At 40.2% G+C, this 17,596-nt stretch overlaps 1 protein-coding gene across 1 annotated transcript in view; it reads left to right on the forward strand.

Moving 5' to 3' along the window:
• Positions 1-17,596, forward strand: part of TSNAX (translin associated factor X) — a 32,208-nt gene that overhangs the window by 6,243 nt on the left and 8,369 nt on the right. The window contains exon 4 of the mRNA XM_060642816.3: positions 1,082-1,212. Within this exon, the coding sequence (XP_060498799.1) occupies positions 1,082-1,212 (131 nt within the window). The remainder of the gene's footprint in view (positions 1-1,081; positions 1,213-17,596) is intronic.

The raw sequence follows: 17,596 nt of genomic DNA on the forward strand, positions 1-17,596 counted from the left end.
GCAGTCATAATACCAAAGATAGCTACTGTCAGTGAGCAGATTTCATATTTTATGCACTTTTTTTTAAAGTTCTGTGCCTAATGTGGGGCTTGAACTCATGACCCTGAGATCAAGAGTCGTATGCTCTACTGACTGAGCCAGCCAGACACCCCTGATTTTACTTTTTTTTTTTATTTTACATATTTTGATTTGATTTGATTTTTTAATTTTTTTTCTTTTTTTAAATTTAAATTTTAGTTAACAAACAGTGGAATATTGGTTTTAGGAATAGAATTCAATGATTCATCACTTACATAAGCAGCCAGTGCTCATCACAAGTGCCCTCCTTAGTACCCACCACCCATTTAGTCCCATCTCCCACCCACCTCCTTCCATCAACCCATAGTTTGTTCTCTATCATTAAGTCTCTTGTTTATTTCCCTCTCTTCTCTCCCCCTCCCTCCACTTCCCACATGTTCATCTGTTTTGTTTCTTAAATTGATTTTACATGTTTTTTTTTAATGTTTATTTAATTTTGAGAGACAGACGGAGCATGATCAGGGGAGGGGCAGAGAGAGGGGGAGACACAGAATCCAAAGCAGGCTCTAGGCTCTGAGCTGTCAGCACAGAGCCCAACACGGGGCTCGAATCCAGGAACCATGAGATCATGACCTGAGCTGAAGTCAGACACTTAACTAACTGAGGCACCGAGGCGCCCCTGATTTTACGTATTTTTAATAAATATAATAAATAAAATAAAATTATGGTTTTGAGTTAGAAGCATCCAGATACAATATTAATTCAGTCCTATGTTTGTTGATACTTATTATTTTTATAGATTTTTTTAAATGTTTATTTATTTTTGAGAGAGAGAGGGAGGGAGGAACAGAGAGAGGGAGACACAGAATCCGAAGCAGGCTCTGGGCTCCGAGCTGTCGGCACAGAGCCCGACGCAGGCCTGGAACTCACAAGCTGTAAGATCATGACCTGAGCCGAAGTCGGATGCTTAACCGACTGCGCCATCCAGGTGCCCCTGTTTATTGATATTTAGATGATTTCAGTTTTTCACTAACAAAGCATCTGGCTGGTATATTGATTATAGTGCTCCTGATATGGAAGAGATTTTGACAGAATCAGAAGTGAAATTGGATGGTGTTAGACAAAAGATCTTGCAAGTAGCCCAGGAGCTCTCAGGAGAAGACATGCATCAATTTCATAGAGCCATTACCACAGGTAAGTCCAGGTTCACGTCAATGGTAACTTTTTTTTTTTTTTTAAACCAGTGTGTTACATGATTTCTGTGTGGGTTGCATTAATTTTAATTGACACTTGGTGAAATATTAGCTTTTAAAAATTGGGACTTCTGCATAATAATGTAAAGGTAATCCAAAAACATTAAATTGGCTTTATTTTTCTGAGTAGAATAGTCATCGATAGCTCTTAATAAAGTAATTGAAAAAAGACCCAACAGAGTGAACTTTAGCCTTGAGGACATAGGGTGTATTCAGACAAGGCATGTCGCATTTCCCACTATGGGGATATCTTACTGGTGGCTCTAAGTTTCAGTTTCAGGGAATGTATCACCTAGCCAGATGGACCCAAACATCTCGCAGGGCGACTCCATAGTAGAATTTTAAGATAGTACTGGGTTTTATATAAACACAAATCACTTCAAATATATACAGATGAATCGCATAAATAGTGAAGTGCTTGGTTCTTTTCTCTTCAACCTTTTTTTTAATGTGAGTTCACTGACAGGAGAGGTACTGTATAATTAAGAAAGACAAATTCAAAGGTTGATTTATAGAAGTATGTGAAATTATATGTTCTTTCTATCAAATAGCAGATTCCACTGAACTCCAGGCATTTCATCATGAGAAATGAGTTTATGTGGTATCTGCTCAGTGTATGTCCAATTTTAGGGTGAACATTTATAATTTCACTTGTTTTCAGAAATGTCAATCTGTATTATGTTCAGCTGTCTTTTGTTGTTGTTGCCCAATGATTACATGTACAGTTGACCCTTGAACAATGCTGGGATTAGGGGCGCTGACCCCTTGCACTGCCAGAAATCTACATAAAACTTTTGACACTCCCCAAACTTAACTACCAATAGACAACCATTGACTGGAAGCTGTACCAATAATGTAAACGGTTTATTAACATGCATTTTGTATATTATGTGTATTTATTGTGTTCTTACAATAAAGTAGGAGAAAAGAAAATGTTATTAAGAAAAACACAAGGAAAATACATTTATAGTTCTGTACTAATTTATTGAGAAATCCACATATGTATGGACTATTGCAGTTGAAACCCATGTTGTTCAAGGGTCACCTGTTGTGTGTGTGTGTGTGTGTGTGTGTGTGTGTGTGTGTATTTTCTATTGAGGTATAACTGACATATAACATTATATTAGTTTTAGGTGTACATTGTATATATTATGAAATGACCACCAAAATGAGTTAACATCCATCACTGTACATACAGAATTATTTTCCCTTATGATGAACTTTCAGGATCTATTAGCACATTTTAAGTAGGCAATACAATATTATTAGCTACAGTTGCCATGCTGTGCATTGCATCCCTAGGACTTTAGACGTTTGTACCTCTTGAGTCCCTTCACCCATTTTGCCCATCTCCCGCCTCTGGCAACCACTTGAAATGTCTTTTGATATTAGTGAAAGAAAGTACCTGCTCACCTCAGTTAAAGCTGGGGTGTATTACTAGAAACTGAAGTGATAACTCAAACAGTTAATGAAGAGTCATTATAGTACATTTCTGTCATTGTTATTTACTACCAGGGATTTGTTTTTTTAAGTAATAGTGCATATAATGGAAAAGGTTTAATGAACTCAGTCTGTACTGTCATGTGGCACGACCTTGACCATGACAGATTCGTCAGGGCTGGGAGAGAAGATCTGAGTATCGGTGAGATGGGTGAAGCAAAAGCTGAGACAATCCTCGTGAAGAAAACGTGATAATATCTTCATGATCTTGTAGCAGAAAAGATGTTTTAAAAATGACACAATCATTGCAGTGCCTGGGTGGCTCAGTCACTGGTTAAGCATCCTACTCTTGGTTTTGGCTCAGGTTATGATCTCACAGTTTGTGAGTTTGAGCCCTGTACCGGGCTCTGTGCTGACAGTGCAGAGCCTGCTTGGGGTTCTCTCTCTCTCTTTCTGCCCCTCTCTCACTTGCCCATGGGTGCACACGTACGCTCTCTCTCTTTCTCAAAATAAATTTTTTTTTTTTTAATGTTTATTTATTTTTGAGACAGACAGAGCATGAACGAGGGAGGGTCAGAGAGAGAGGGAGACACAGAATCTGAAGCAGGCTCCAGGCTCTGAGCTATCAGCACAGAGCCCGACACGGGGCTCGAACTCATGGAGATCATGACCTGATCTGAAGTCAGTCGCTTAACCGACTGATCCACCCAGGCACCCCATCTCTTTCTCAAAATAAATAAATAAACTTAAAAAAAAATTGGGGCACCATGGTGGCTTAGCCCATTGAGTATCTGGTCTTGGTCTTGGCTCAGGTCATGGTCTCACAGTTTGCGGATCGAGCCGCGTCGAGCCCGTGTCAAGCCCTGTGTCGGGCTCTACACTGACCGTGCAGAGCCTCCTTGGGATTCTCTCCCTCCTTCTCTGTCTCTGCCCCTCCCAGGCTCATGCTCTCTCTCTCAAAATAAATTTTAAAGAATGACACAAGCATTAACTGCTGAAGGAAAAATGGATCAATTGAATTTCATCAAAATTAAGACATCATTTATCAGACCTCCTTTTCTTAAGTTGAAAAGGCAAGCTGAAGTCTGAGAGAAGACATTTACATTTATGTGTTGGGTAAAAGACACATATACAGAATTCCTACAAATCAACGAAAAGACAAGCAATTTTAAAAATGGACAGGGGCTCCTGGCTGGCTAGCTGGTGGAGCTTGTGATTCTTAATCTCTGGGTTATGAGTTTGAGTCCCATGTTAGGTGTAGAGATTCCATTTTAAAAAAATGGACAAAAAACTTGAACAGGGGCCTTATAAAAGTGAATATTCATATGGCTAAGAAGCCTATGAAAAGGTGCTGAGCATTATTGCCTAGAGTGATGCAAAGTAAAGTCAAATGAGATACTGTTCACTCACCGGCATGATTAATTATAAAAACTGATGATGCCACTTTTTTTTTAAGTTTATTTTTATTTAGTTTGAAAGAAATAGCAGGCGGGGAGGGGCAGAGAGAACAGGAGATAGAATCCCAGGCAGACTCTGCAGTGTCAGTGCAAAGCCAGATGTAGGGCTCGAACTTAAGAATTGTGAGATCATGACCTGAGCCAAAGTCAAGAGTCAGATGCTTAACTGACTGAGCCCCCTGGGCGCCCCTGATGATACCATTTTATTATTATTATTAGAGAGAGAGAGCATGAGTGGGGGAGAGAGGCAAAGGGCGGGGGGGGGGGGGGGGAGAGAGAGAGAGAGAGAGAGAGAGAGAGAGAGAGAGAATGAATATATCCCAAGCAGGCTTGATCCCATCACCCTGGGATCATGACCTAGGCTGAAATCAAGAGTCAGGTGTTCAACCGACTGAACCACCCAGATGCACTAAGACTGACAATATACTTTAAAAAACTTTGGCAGTATCTAGCTAAAAACATGCTCCTACTGTATGATTCCTTTTGGATATGTACCCTTAATAAAAGTGAGGCTTGTGTCACCAAAAGACAAAGGCAAGAAAGCTTGTAACAGCTGTAGTCATAATATTCTAAAACTGAAAAATGACCCAGACAGGAGTGTCGATAAGTACATGATGGTATATTTGTACAGTGTAATACTACATAGCAATAAAGAATGATAAACATGCATCCCAGCAAGTATGAATCTCACATACATTCTGTTGGGCAAAATAAACAAACACAAAGGAGTATCTATACTGTATAATTCCACTTATGTGAAGTTCAAAACGGCAACATTAATCTAGGGAGTTAGAAGGCAGGATAGTGGTTATCTAGGGGTAGAGGTTAGGGGCAGGCGTTTCTGACTGGAGGCATGAGGGAACCTTCTGGAGTGATAGAAATGTTTTCTGTTTCTAGCTGGGTGGTGTTACATAGTTGTACACGTATGTAAAAATTCATTAAGTTAAACATTTGAGATTTATATTTAAGATTTATGCAGCTTATATATAAATTATAACTCTTTTTCTTTCTTTTTTTTTTTTTTTTTTTTTTTTTACAAAGTCACTGTTGACATTTTCTTAGTTCTTTTTCCAGAGCCTATCTTTGTATTGGGAAATCACATCAATAATCTCTTCACGACAGGGGCACCTGGCTGGCTTAGTCAAGAGTGTGTGACTCTTGATGTCAGGGTTGTGAGTTCGAGCCCCACTTTGGGTGTAGAGATTACTTAAATAAATAAAACTTTAAAAAAAAACCCTTCATGGGAGTCTTGTGGTGAAAATATGTGCCGTGTTTAGTGAAACAGCCATACCATTCATATTAATGATGTCCTTTGTCAGAATCCCTTTGGTGAGGTTTCTCTTGGGCACCCTGACATTTCTAGTTGTTAGGCTGGGCAGATAATGTTTGCGGCAACGTTTGCCTTGTTCTCTTTGATCTCCTGAAATTTTTATCTGCCTCTTCCAGTGGAAGTGGATTGGGGAGGAGGTAAGCTTAAACATCCAGCACGTTGACCTTTGTCAGTTCTCAGGGTTGACTGGAATCCAAAAGTGGCATTTCCAGGCCACAGACATGTTGTAGGTCTTTTCGTGGCTAGAGATCGGGAGGAGTGGTATTTATCATTTGTTGATACGTGAGTAGTATGCTGCCGTGAGGAGTGCCAGTGACTTAGCGCTCTTGTTCCCTCCCCTAGAGCTGGAGTAGTAGCTTTGACCACACTAGAAAGATCCATGGCAGGCAGATTTCAGTCACGGTGGTCCTGCTATGTGTAAGTAGGTATGCGTGTATAATCTCAAGGACTGTACTAGGTGGTGGAGTTGGTACTGGGGAGCAAGTTGGATCTCTCTCAGTTTCTAGAAAGTCCTTGATCTGAAGAAGCAGTATGGTCTAATGTCTTACTGCATCAGAGTAACCAAATCCCATTCTACACCTTCTAAACATTCGATTAACTTGGGTAACTAGAGGCAAGAGTTGGAATAACTTCCATAAGCTTGATCATTTTTCTGTCACATCGTGCAGTAAGCCTATCTCATAAAAATTCATGGCAACATAATACATATACTAAAAGCTAGCTACAGTGGGGCGCCTGGGTGGCGCAGTCGGTTAAGCGTCCGACTTCAGCCAGGTCACGATCTCGCGGTCCGTGAGTTTGAGCCCCGCGTCAGGCTCTGGGCTGATGGCTCGGAGCCTGGAGCCTGTTTCCGATTCTGTGTCTCCCTCTCTCTCTGCCCCTCCCCCGTTCATGCTCTGTCTCTCTCTGTCCCAAAAATAAATAAAAAACGTTGAAAAAAAAAAAATTTAAAAGCTAGCTACAGTGGTCTTCACTTTGACTTCAATCCGTGCTTAAAACTTTTACGCTTCGGTAAAAACTTGCATATTTTCCTCACAGTGTTGGTGCGTTGTCATGTGATGATGTATTTAGATCTGAATTTCAAGTTAGTTCGAGGTTAAGCCCTACGAACCCAGGCAACTTAAAGTTCTGGCGGGACATTGTAGATCTGCTTGATTTGGCCCGGTAATGTGTTTGGTATGTTCTTCATTCATCACTGAGTAAAGTGTAAGGAAAGACTTTAAACCAGAGCGAGGACCATATGGATAGTGATATGAAAAGAAACTAGAAAGTCGCACTTGGCTCATAGAACAAAACAGAAATGCAGAAAAAAAGGTCAGAGGAGTATTAGTCGTGTTTCTTAGGAAGGAAACACTGCACTCTTGGAAAGAGCTTAGGTAGGGCATTAATAAAATGGGAGCGATCTTTAGATTTTCCCACTTCAGTGTATCATCGAGGATTATTTTAAGCACCATATTTCATTTTAGGTCCCTGTCTCTTCTTTGTCAGTTTATTTAAAAAATTTTTTTAATGTTCTTTTTTTTTTTTTTTTCTTTTTTTTTTTTTTGAGAGAGGGCGAGCGGTGCAAGTGCAGAGTGAGGGGGGAACAGAGGATCTGAAACCGGCTTGGGGCCGATGGCAGAAAACCCTATGCGGGGCTTGAACTCAAAAACTGTGAGATCATGACCTGAGCTGAAGTCAGACACCCAACCGACCCAGGGGCCCCTTTGTCATTTTTTTGGAAGATTAGCTACGTATGGATTAAAATTTTAAGGGTTCCCTGCATCTCACTTTTCTGTAGTAAGTCCTTAAAATGAGGTTCTTTAAGTGGAAACAAAGGTGTTTTTTTTTTTTTTTCTTTTAAAGTTAAGGAATAAAGCAGTTCAATAAAAAGGTATCTGGGACTTAAATTTTTGCTGACAGATATTTTATTTGATACCATAAGGTTATTTACAACTAGAGAAGCATTAACAATATGATGCTTCTGAATAGCTTGCTGCTTGTAATTGTTAAATGCTTGTTTTGGTGTTACTCCAAATAGTTGTTCTTTTGACTCGAAGATAAAACAATTCTGGCATTGAACTAAAGGAGTTCTGTGCTTTTCCTCATTAAGAATAGTGCTAATGGCACGCAGAGCATTTCCCTGAGGGATACTTGTGTGAGCTCAAATGTCGAGTATCCTCCTAATAATTGAACAACAACAAAAAGTTAGGTCTGTTTTCTACACATTTCTTATCAGAGTAGATTACAGATTGTCCCAAGGGATGGTTAAACAAATGAACAAATAATTAGTTGCTTGAAATAAGTCACTTAAAAAAATGTTGGGCTCTGTCATGTTTTTGTTTTGTGTTTTTCTCCTGTGGAGGAATTAACAGTTGGGGGAAAATGTTCTCCATCTCAAAGAAAAAAATTGTTTATACCACTCTGATAATAATGAAATTATTTAATTTTGAGACATTTTGGTGCACATAACTAAGTTCAGACCCTAACTAATATTTTAATTCTCTTATTCAGGAATGTGAATGATGTGTTAAGTGGATGTTTTGTGTCAGAGATTTTTTTTAAGCCATTGTTCTTTGTGACCTTTGCAGTATTCCTAAGTTAGAGATATTATGTTGTGACCTTTGCAATATTCCTAAATTACAGATATTATATTTACTGCTAAGTAAGTGGGGAGTCTCACAGTGTTTAAGCAACTTGCCCAAGATAAGTTACTATAAGATATGGTTGGTTTCTTACCACATGGATTTAATTTACCTGTTGACTTTAATTTTTTTATGTTTATTTTTTTTTTCAACGTTTTTTTTTTTTTTTTTTTTATTTATTTTTGGGACAGAGAGAGACAGAGCATGAACAGGGGAGGGGCAGAGAGAGAGGGAGACACAGAATCGGAAACAGGCTCCAGGCTCCGAGCCATCAGCCCAGAGCCTGACGCGGGGCTCGAACTCACGGACCGCGAGATCGTGACCTGGCTGAAGTCGGACGCTTAACCGACTGCGCCACCCAGGCGCCCCTATGTTTATTTTTGAAAGAGAGAGAGAGAGAGAGAGAGAGACAGAGTGAGAGCGGGGGAGGGGCAGAGAGGGAGGCACAGAATCCGAAGCAGGATCCAGACTCTGAGCTGTCAGCACAGAGCCCGACGTGGGGCTTGAACTCACCAGCTGCAAGGCCGTGACCTGAGCCAAAGTCTGATGTTTAATTGACTGAGCCACCCAGGTGCGCTGAGATTTATTATGTCTTAAAAAAAATTTTTTTTTTAATGTTTATTTAGTTTTGAGAGAGAGAGAGAGAGAGAGAGTATGAACAGGGGAGGGACAGAGAGAGAGGGAGACACAGAATCCAAAGCAGGCTCCAGGCTCGGAGCTGTCAGCACAGAGCCCGATGTGGGGCTCGAACTCGTGAACCGTGAGATCATGACCTGAGCCACAGTCGGATGCTTAACCAACTGAGCCACCCAGGTGCCACTGTTATTTCTTAAAATAAGTCCAGAGGTGGGGAGAATTTCAGGAAGGACATCTCTTCACGCTTCAACATACTTTCTGATTTTGTGCAGTGCAGCTAGGGGGCAAGCTGCAAAATTATGTTATTTGAGGGGTGGGGAGACTGGGGAGTTGCTTTAAGTCCAGAGATGCAGCTGTGAGGATTTGTGTTGTGCAGCTGAGTTGTGGCCCCCATCTGTGAACCTCCAAAGAAATGTGCTAAGGGGACAAGCAGATAGCATTTGGGAGGTTTGTCAGGAACCAGTGATATAAACAGGTGTTTCATGCAAAGCATATGTGCTCAGATTGTGTAATAGTCTTTGAGGTTGGTTCAGCAGAGCTTTTCTTTGTTTGAGACATACCCCATGATGGTGAGGGTAGCAACTGTCTCTGCACATAGGGGATAGGTCTGGGGGAAGGCAATCTGTCCTGGGCACACCCTTCCCCCCAGCCTCCCCAAAAAGTGACGTCCAAACTTTTCTTCTCTTCCACTCCCTTTATATATATCCCAGGGGTTAGAGAGAGGATGATGAGAGAGGAACAGAGATTTGATGAGTGTGGAGAGAGTTGGAAGCTGAGATGGAGGCAGGCTCCCCACACAGTCAGGGTCCCCGGTCACCAAATGACTGTCATTTTAATGGAGACAGTCACGGGAAGAGTTTGATGATGTTCCCGATATCAAATCATGCCTCTGACAGTGGCTTCATTTAGATAAAGAAGGACAAATGCAGCAAAAGATCTTTCCATCAGCATCTAAAAATCAAGATATAATTTGAGAGTTATCAGAATGATTTGCTAAATAACTTATGCTGTATCTTATAGCACTTGATAAGCAGTTTTATAATAAACGGAGTTTAGCATAGTACGATAGTACAAGAATGTATTTGAAATTTGTGGTTTATATTGCCTTACGTAACAATTATGTTCCTGTTAAAAGAGTTGGAATATTACTGCAAGGGACAAGGGAGTTGACGATGCTGACCGCAGACGTTTAAGGGATTGCTATCACGAGTAAGTGAGATAGGAAGAGAATGTGATCCTCTGGTATTAGCAGAGTCATCTTGGAAGGATTTAGAAGATCCCCAGATCACTATTTTCTACTCATTCATGTTTGCTTTTTGAACAGGTAAAATCAACTGACGGAGGTGAAGTAGAACGAGAGCTTTTGTTGTCAGACAGGCTTGGGCTTACGTGTTTTCTCTGATGTTCCTTAGATCCGTAACCTTGGAGCCCAGTATGCAACTTGTTTAAATTTCAGCTTTCTCACCTGTTATGGGAGAACAATAGTAGCTGCCTCACGGGTTGTTTTGAAAACTAAATGAAACATGTGTATGGGAGGCATTTCTTACTTTGTTTGGCACATCACTGTTAATGTGTTTGTGTTCCCTTCTGGAATTTAGCAGAATTAATCTGTAATAGTGTGCTAAATTAAATTTATTTTCATTTTGGATTAAAAACTCAGTAATACTTATTTTCTGAACACATACTCTTCAGTGCTGAAGAAAAAGCCCTGTTCAAATAGACAGTATCCAATTAGGCAAAATCCAAATTAGTGAACTTGTGTTTAAGTTTTACTGTTGATAGTATAATTGAATATACTCTACAAAGCTAAGGCTTATGGATATATTTTCGGTGTATAATTTATATATTTGAGAGTAGATTTTTTTTTTTTAGCAGAGTGGCATGTGAATCAAACCTACATCTGATTTTACTTAAACATTTCAGGGATCTGAAAAAGATAACTTTTGAAAAAAAATCTGATGGTATTCTTAAAAATAGCTGGGTGGCTCAGTCAGTTAAGCATCTGACTTTGGCTTGGGTCATGATGTTGTGGTTCGTGGGTTCTGTGCTGACAGAGCCTGGAGCCTGCTTTGGATTCTGTGTCTCCCTCTCTCTGCCCCTCCCCCACTCACGCTCGGTCTTTCTCGCTCTCAAAAAATGAATAAACAGTAAAAAAATAGTTATAAATGTAATTTTTAAAAATTGAGATACAATTTATACACCATAAAATTAACCCCTTTAAATTATGTAATTCATTGGGTTTTTTTTGGGTTTTTTTTTTTGGTTTTTTTTTTTTAGTGTTTATTTATTTTTGAAGGAGAGAGATACAGAGTGTGAGCAGGGAGGGGCAGAGAGAGAGGGAGACACAGAATCGGAAGCAGGCTCCAGGCTCCGAGCTGTCAGCACAGAGCCCAACGCGGGGCTCGAACCCACAAACCGTGAGCTCATGACCTGAGCTGATGTTGGACACTTAACCAACTGAGCCACCCAGGCGCCCCTGTAATTCGTTGCTTTTTACTGTGATTATAAGGTTGTGTAGCTTTCACCACTGATTCCAGAATGTTTTCATCACCCTGTAAGGACACCCCCTACCCATTAGCAGCCACTCCCCATCTTCCTTCCCCCATGCCAAGCCTAGGCAGTCACTATTTGACTTTACATCTCCATGGATTTGCCTATTCTGGATATTTCATATAAATAGAATAATACAGAATGTGGCCTTTTGTGTCTGGCTTTTGTCACTTACGATAATGTTTTCAAGACTCTCGTATATGTCCTAGCACATGTCAGAACTTTATTCCTTTTTAAGGCTGAATAATATTCTCTTGTACATATATACCACATTCTGTTTATCCATCAGTCGATGGACATTTGGGTTGTTTCTGCTCCTTGGTTTTTGTGAACGATACTGCTATAAACATGTGTCCACAAGCCTTTGTGAACCTGTGCTTTCAGGTTCTTGGGTATATATATACCTAGGAGTGGAATTGCTGGGTCATATGGCAGGCAATTTTTTTAAAACACTGAAACCCTAGGGGTGCCTGAGTGGCTCAGTCAGTTAAGCGTCCGATATCAGCTCGGGTCATGATCTCGCGGTCTGTGAGTTCGAGCCCCGTGTTGGGCTCTGATCTGCCAGCTCAGAGCCTGGAGCCTGCTTCGGATTCTGTGTCTCCCTCTCTATCTGCCCCTCCTCCACTTACACTTTCTCTCTTTCTCTCCCTCTCTCTCTACCTCTCTCTCTCTCAAAAATAAACATTAAAAAAAAAATTTTAAAACACCGAAAGCCTGGAAAAAAAAGGCTAGTTTAGAATGAAACCTCTGCCTGGTCTGTTTGCCTTTCTTTATATATGGTTTTTTTTTTTTTTTTTAATTTTTTTTAATCTTTATTTTTGAGAGAGAGAGAGACAGTGTGAGCGGGGGAGGGGGCAGAGAGAGAGAGAGAGAGAGAGAGAGACAAAGAATCCGAAGCAGGTTCCAGGCTCTGAGCTGTCAGCACGGAGCCCGACACGGGGCTCGAACCCATGGACCACAAGATCATGACCTGAGCTGAAGTCGGGCGCTTAACTGACTGAGCCACCCAGGCGCCCCCTTTATATATGGTTTTTGATGGAGATTTGGACTGGGTATATACTGCTTAAATATTATAAGAATAAGTGAAAATAATCAGAAGCGTTTAATTGGGTTTCCTTGTATATGTTCTAATAGGAGAACATGGAGAAAAATAACAAATTACATAAAAACAACCTACAGACTTCTCTCTTACTGGCAGCTGATTCTGTAAATAATTCTAATTGGATTTCATCCAAGGCAAAAGCAGAAGGGGAAGGCATTGTTTGATGGAATATGGCAGTAGGTTGAGATTTTTCACCTTGGGGATTATTCACTGAAAATAGCGGATGTCCTTTTTATCAAGTTGAAACATAACTTGTTTAAACATCCTTTTACCTAGATGTGCCCAAAAATGCTTTTCAGTGTTTGGGGCCAGATGTCCTTGAACTCTCTGTGTGGTATATCATGAAACCTAATAACCATGGAGCAAAAATGGCCACCTCATCCATGAAGTAACTTTAAACAAACACATCCCAGGGACAACTTAGATGGTGACTTTAGATACACTTGAAAATGTAATGTTTGACAGCCATGCACATTAATATAGACTGACACCACAGATGGATTTTGAGGGCTGTTGTTCTGTATCTCTGCCCCCATGAGAAATAAATCCGATACCTTGAAGACCTCGAATTCTGAACTTTATCAGTTTGAACTTTATCTTATAAGAATATTTCTTTCTTAGTGGACTTAAATCCAAAGTACTATATATTAAGTAAAATTGGAGAATTCTGAACATTTGAATAGCAGATCTTAAAATAGTTTTGCCAGAGCACTTAAAGTTTCCTAAAACCAGTAAGAGTAGGGAGAGATTATTTTGAAGAATTTACTAAACATTTGAGTCTCTTTCTCAAGGTGCTTTGGGGTGGGGAGAGGAGAAAGTTGTGAAGACATCATTCATTCCCTCAAAACTCTGGGGTGCAAAAAAACAGGCATTCATAACTTGGAGCTGGCTGGCTAAGTTTTATGTAGTGGGTATGAAGAAATGCCTTGACTGGGTGTATCAGAACATGTCAACTTTTTTTTACAGGTAGAAGAAGATTTGAGAGAAGGCAACATAGGCACAGAATAGCACAGAATCATGAAAGTATATGGTGTGAGAGCCTAGAGAATAAAGTTAAGGCCTGGAGAAGAGCTGAACTGGGGATTTAGTGGGGGAAAAGTTTGAGAAAAAGTGAAAATGTTTTCTATGGACTTGAATGTAAGGAGGCAGGTAAAGCGGGAAGGGCACGAGCTTCTGGGTTGTAGGAATGTTTTTTTACTATGTGACCTGGGTGAATTTCTGAATTTCTTCTGAGCCTCGGTTCATCTATAAAGGAAGGATAGTGATACAGTCATGTAAGGTTATAATGAACATTAAAAAGATGGATGTAAAGTACCAGATACATTATCTTCTGTATAACTGACACTCAAGACTTAGTAAGCTGCTACTAATATTTTATTTATATTTTTAAAAAGTTTTGTTGGAGGCTTCAGGGACTGGGAGATGTTTGTATACTTCTGTTCATAGCAGCATTATTCACAATACCCAAAAGGTGGAGGCACCCTCAGTACCCATTGATGGATGAATGGATAAACAAAATTTCACATGTCCATACAATGCAGTATTATTCAGCCCTAAAAAGGAAGAGAATTCTGACACAGGCTAGAGCGTGGATGAACCCTGAGGACCTTGTGCTAAGTGAGATAAGCCGGCCACAAAAGGATAAGTTCCATACCATTCCACTTCCACGAGGTAAGTAGAATAGTCAGATTCAGAGATGGAGAAAAGAATGCTGGTTGTTAGGGGCTTGAGGGAAAGGAGAAGGAGGAGTTATCTAACAGGTACAGAGTTTTAGTTTTGTAAGATCAAATAGATGGTGGTGATGGTTGCACCACAGTGTGAATGAATGCCACGAAACTACACACTTAAAAATAGTTAAAATGGTTAGTTTTATGTCGTCTGCTCTATTTGGTGAGTTTAATACTACTGCATATGCATTCATTTGTAAGAATGCAAACATTTTAGCAACAGCTTACTACTGATTTTTACGTCATTCGACAGTGCTTTGTTGCAGAAGCAAATGACGTTTCTGTGTTGTTGCCATATAATCTAGTTTCACTAAATGGATTTTTTTTTTTTTTGACATGTCATTAGGAAGATTAGTTCCTACCCTTCTGAATTTGAAAAGTACCGTAGAGATCATTGTATCTAGTACTTCTGTTTTACAAATGAGGGACAGGCCTGGGAGTTGGTTGGACTTAGTTGATTTTATTAACTACAAATCATTTTAAGAATGTATTCGTTGGAACTGTTTTCCATGCTTTGAGTGGGCTCATGTGGATAAAACAACTGTACAACTGACGAATTTTGCCAAATATATTTTTCCAGTCACAGAGGAGTGTGGTTTTACCACTATAGATAGCATCTTGGTTAAAGAAAGTCCATTAAGAATCAGGAATAGTTTTTTCTGTTAAATTTTTTTCTGTTTCTTATTTATTATTGAGAGAGAGAGAGAGAGACAGAGCACAAGCAGGGGAGGGTTAGAGAGAGAGGGAGACGGAGAATATGAAGCAGATTCCAGGCTCTGAGCTGTCAGCATAGAGCCCGATGTGGGGCTCGAACTCACGAACTGTGAGATCATGACCCAAGCCGAAGTTGGATGCTTAACTGACTGAGCCACCCAGGTGCCCCAGGAATAGTTTTTAAAATACTGGTTTGCTATTTCACTGCTTGTCCCTCCCTCCCATTGTTGAGCGATAAAACTTAAAATTATTTCTCTTTGACTATTCAAGGCATTTCATCTGTATGGTCCCTGTACTAAATTTAGCTCCATTTCTACCCTTTCCATTTCATTTCCCACCACTCCTTAAAGGACTTCTAAACAAAGGGACATCTACTCTGGGATGCTATCCTTAAGCATCATGAAGAAGGTCCTAGAATTTCAGTTTTGAACAGGATCAAGTTCTTCCACATGATTTGACATGATTTGCCCTTGCTGATCTTTGTAAGCAAATAATATAGTGGTATTTGTTCTAGAATCACTAGAATGATTTAAGCCACCTTGTTTAGAGAGCTGAGGTGGTCAGAATCCTTCTGATGTTGTTTTAACTTTAAATATTTTTGTTTTTGAGAGAGAGGGAGAGTGTGAGCCGGGGGTGGGGGGGGTGTGGGGGAAGAGAGAGAGAGAGAGAGAGAGAGAGAGAGAGAGAAAATATCTTAAGTAGCTCCATGTTGAATGGGGCTTAATCCCACACAGCTGGGATCATGACCTGAGCCCAAATCAGGAATTGGATGCTCAACCAACTGAGCCACCTAAGTGCCCCCAGATGTTGTTTTATTTACTTATTTTATTTATTTTAATTTTTTTAATATTTATTTTTGAGGGAGAGAGAGACAGAGCATGAGCTGGGGGAGGGGGCAGAGAGGGAGGGAGACACAGAATCTGAAGCAGGCTCCAAGCTCTGAGCTGTCAGCACAGAGCCTGATGCGGGGCTCGAACTCATGAACTTGGTCTCAAGTGAGACCATGACTTGAGCCAAAGTCAGACGCTTAACCGACTAAGCCACCCAGGTGCCACCCCTCCAGATGTTGTTTCAAGTAGCAGGTTTCCTGTTTCCCACTGTTTGTAATCACTGTATGTGTATTACATTTTAATTTTTTATTTATTTCTCTATGATTTTATGGGGTTTTTCCCCCAGAATGGGCACTTCCTTGTTAATTGAATGTTCTTATAAAACATAATCAAAAATTATTAAATAGTTTTTCAGAAATGGATCTACCTCATTTAATCATGTTTTTTGGTGTCTGTTTGTGCAAGACGGGCTAAGCACTAGGGATAGAACTGTGCTCAAGGTAGTTGTGGTATTGCCCTCCTAGCAGGGGATACTGCTAGGTATTAGATAAGGAATTTTACATTATTGAAATACAACTTTGATTAGTGCTAGAAGGGAAAGGCACACGGTACTAGGAGAACATCTAATAGGGGTTTGGCTTAGAATGGGGGTTGTCTGAGGCAGTTTCTTCAGAAGTTGATACTTCCTGGAACCCTACAGAATTAGTAACAGTTTATTAGGTGAAAGAGTGAGAAGACCGTGTTATGATGCTGAGGGAAGAGCATATAAAATCCCTTGAGGCAAGGGAGGGCACAGGATAGGTGAGGAACTGAAAACCGTAGGCACAGAAAGTGAAGGAGGTTACAAAAGTTTTGCATTATAGACACATTCATGTTCTCTGAATTCAGCTTAAGCATTTTGCCTACTAGCATTTCACAGTCAGGATTCTCCAGAGAAGCTGGAGAGAGAGCAAGCGAGGGATTGATAACATGTGTTTAAAAAAATTGACTCGTGATTGTGGGGGCTAGCAGGTATGAAATTTGCAGACTAGACTGGAAGGCTGGAATTTTAATACAGAGTTGATGCTGCAGTCTGGAGTCTGAAATCTACAGACTGGAAATGCAGGCAAGTTTTCTCTGTTGCAGTTTTGGGAAACCGTGTTCTTTGTTCATAAGGCCTTCAGCTGACTAGATGAACAACCTCCGCCCACCCCCATTATGGAGGGTAATCTGCTCTACTCGGGAGTTCTACTGATTTAAATATTAATCACATCTAAAAGTAGCCGTTGCACACAGTATTGCTGTAAGAGAATAGAAAATAGGCTGGTTTAGTTTAAGCGATAACCTCACTTCTGGTATCTTCTACCTTGACTTGCACATTGGAACTCGTACCTTGACCATCAGATCAGCTTGAGATTATAGGTGTATAGATGTGATTATCCTCCTTCAGGCTTACGCTATTAAGCTGAGACAATGACTGCTTAGTGGTGTCACTGAGCCATAGCTTGAAGGTTCAGAGAAATTTATGTTACCACCTTCAGCTGGTACATGACATAGTCCTGGTTCCTGTGCTCTCCCATCCCTGTCGATTAACATGTGTAGAACAAGAGCCTTGCTACTTGTGTTTGATTCTAACATTTAAAGCACTGCTATTTTTGTGTAACCTGGCCCTGAAATGTAAGCCAGCTGCAGGAATTTGGGGACAGGGTTATGCCTAGAAATACTGAAGTAGTGAATTCTATTAACTGTAGGGAGAATTTGTATTGTAGAATATATACAAGTCTTACTGATTTTAAGGATTTTAAGAACAATTCTGACATTATACAAATATGCATCTTTGAAATTTAACCTTTTGTGTGTTATAACTTGACTGTAGTATAAGTTGAGGCTGATGTAGGTGGAGGGTGAAATTAAGCAGGGTCTTACAAGCCATGTT

This window comes from Panthera onca, chromosome D2 (assembly GCF_046562875.1).
Source record: "Panthera onca isolate mPanOnc1 chromosome D2, mPanOnc1 haplotype 2, whole genome shotgun sequence".
Classification (NCBI taxonomy): domain Eukaryota; kingdom Metazoa; phylum Chordata; class Mammalia; order Carnivora; family Felidae; genus Panthera; species Panthera onca.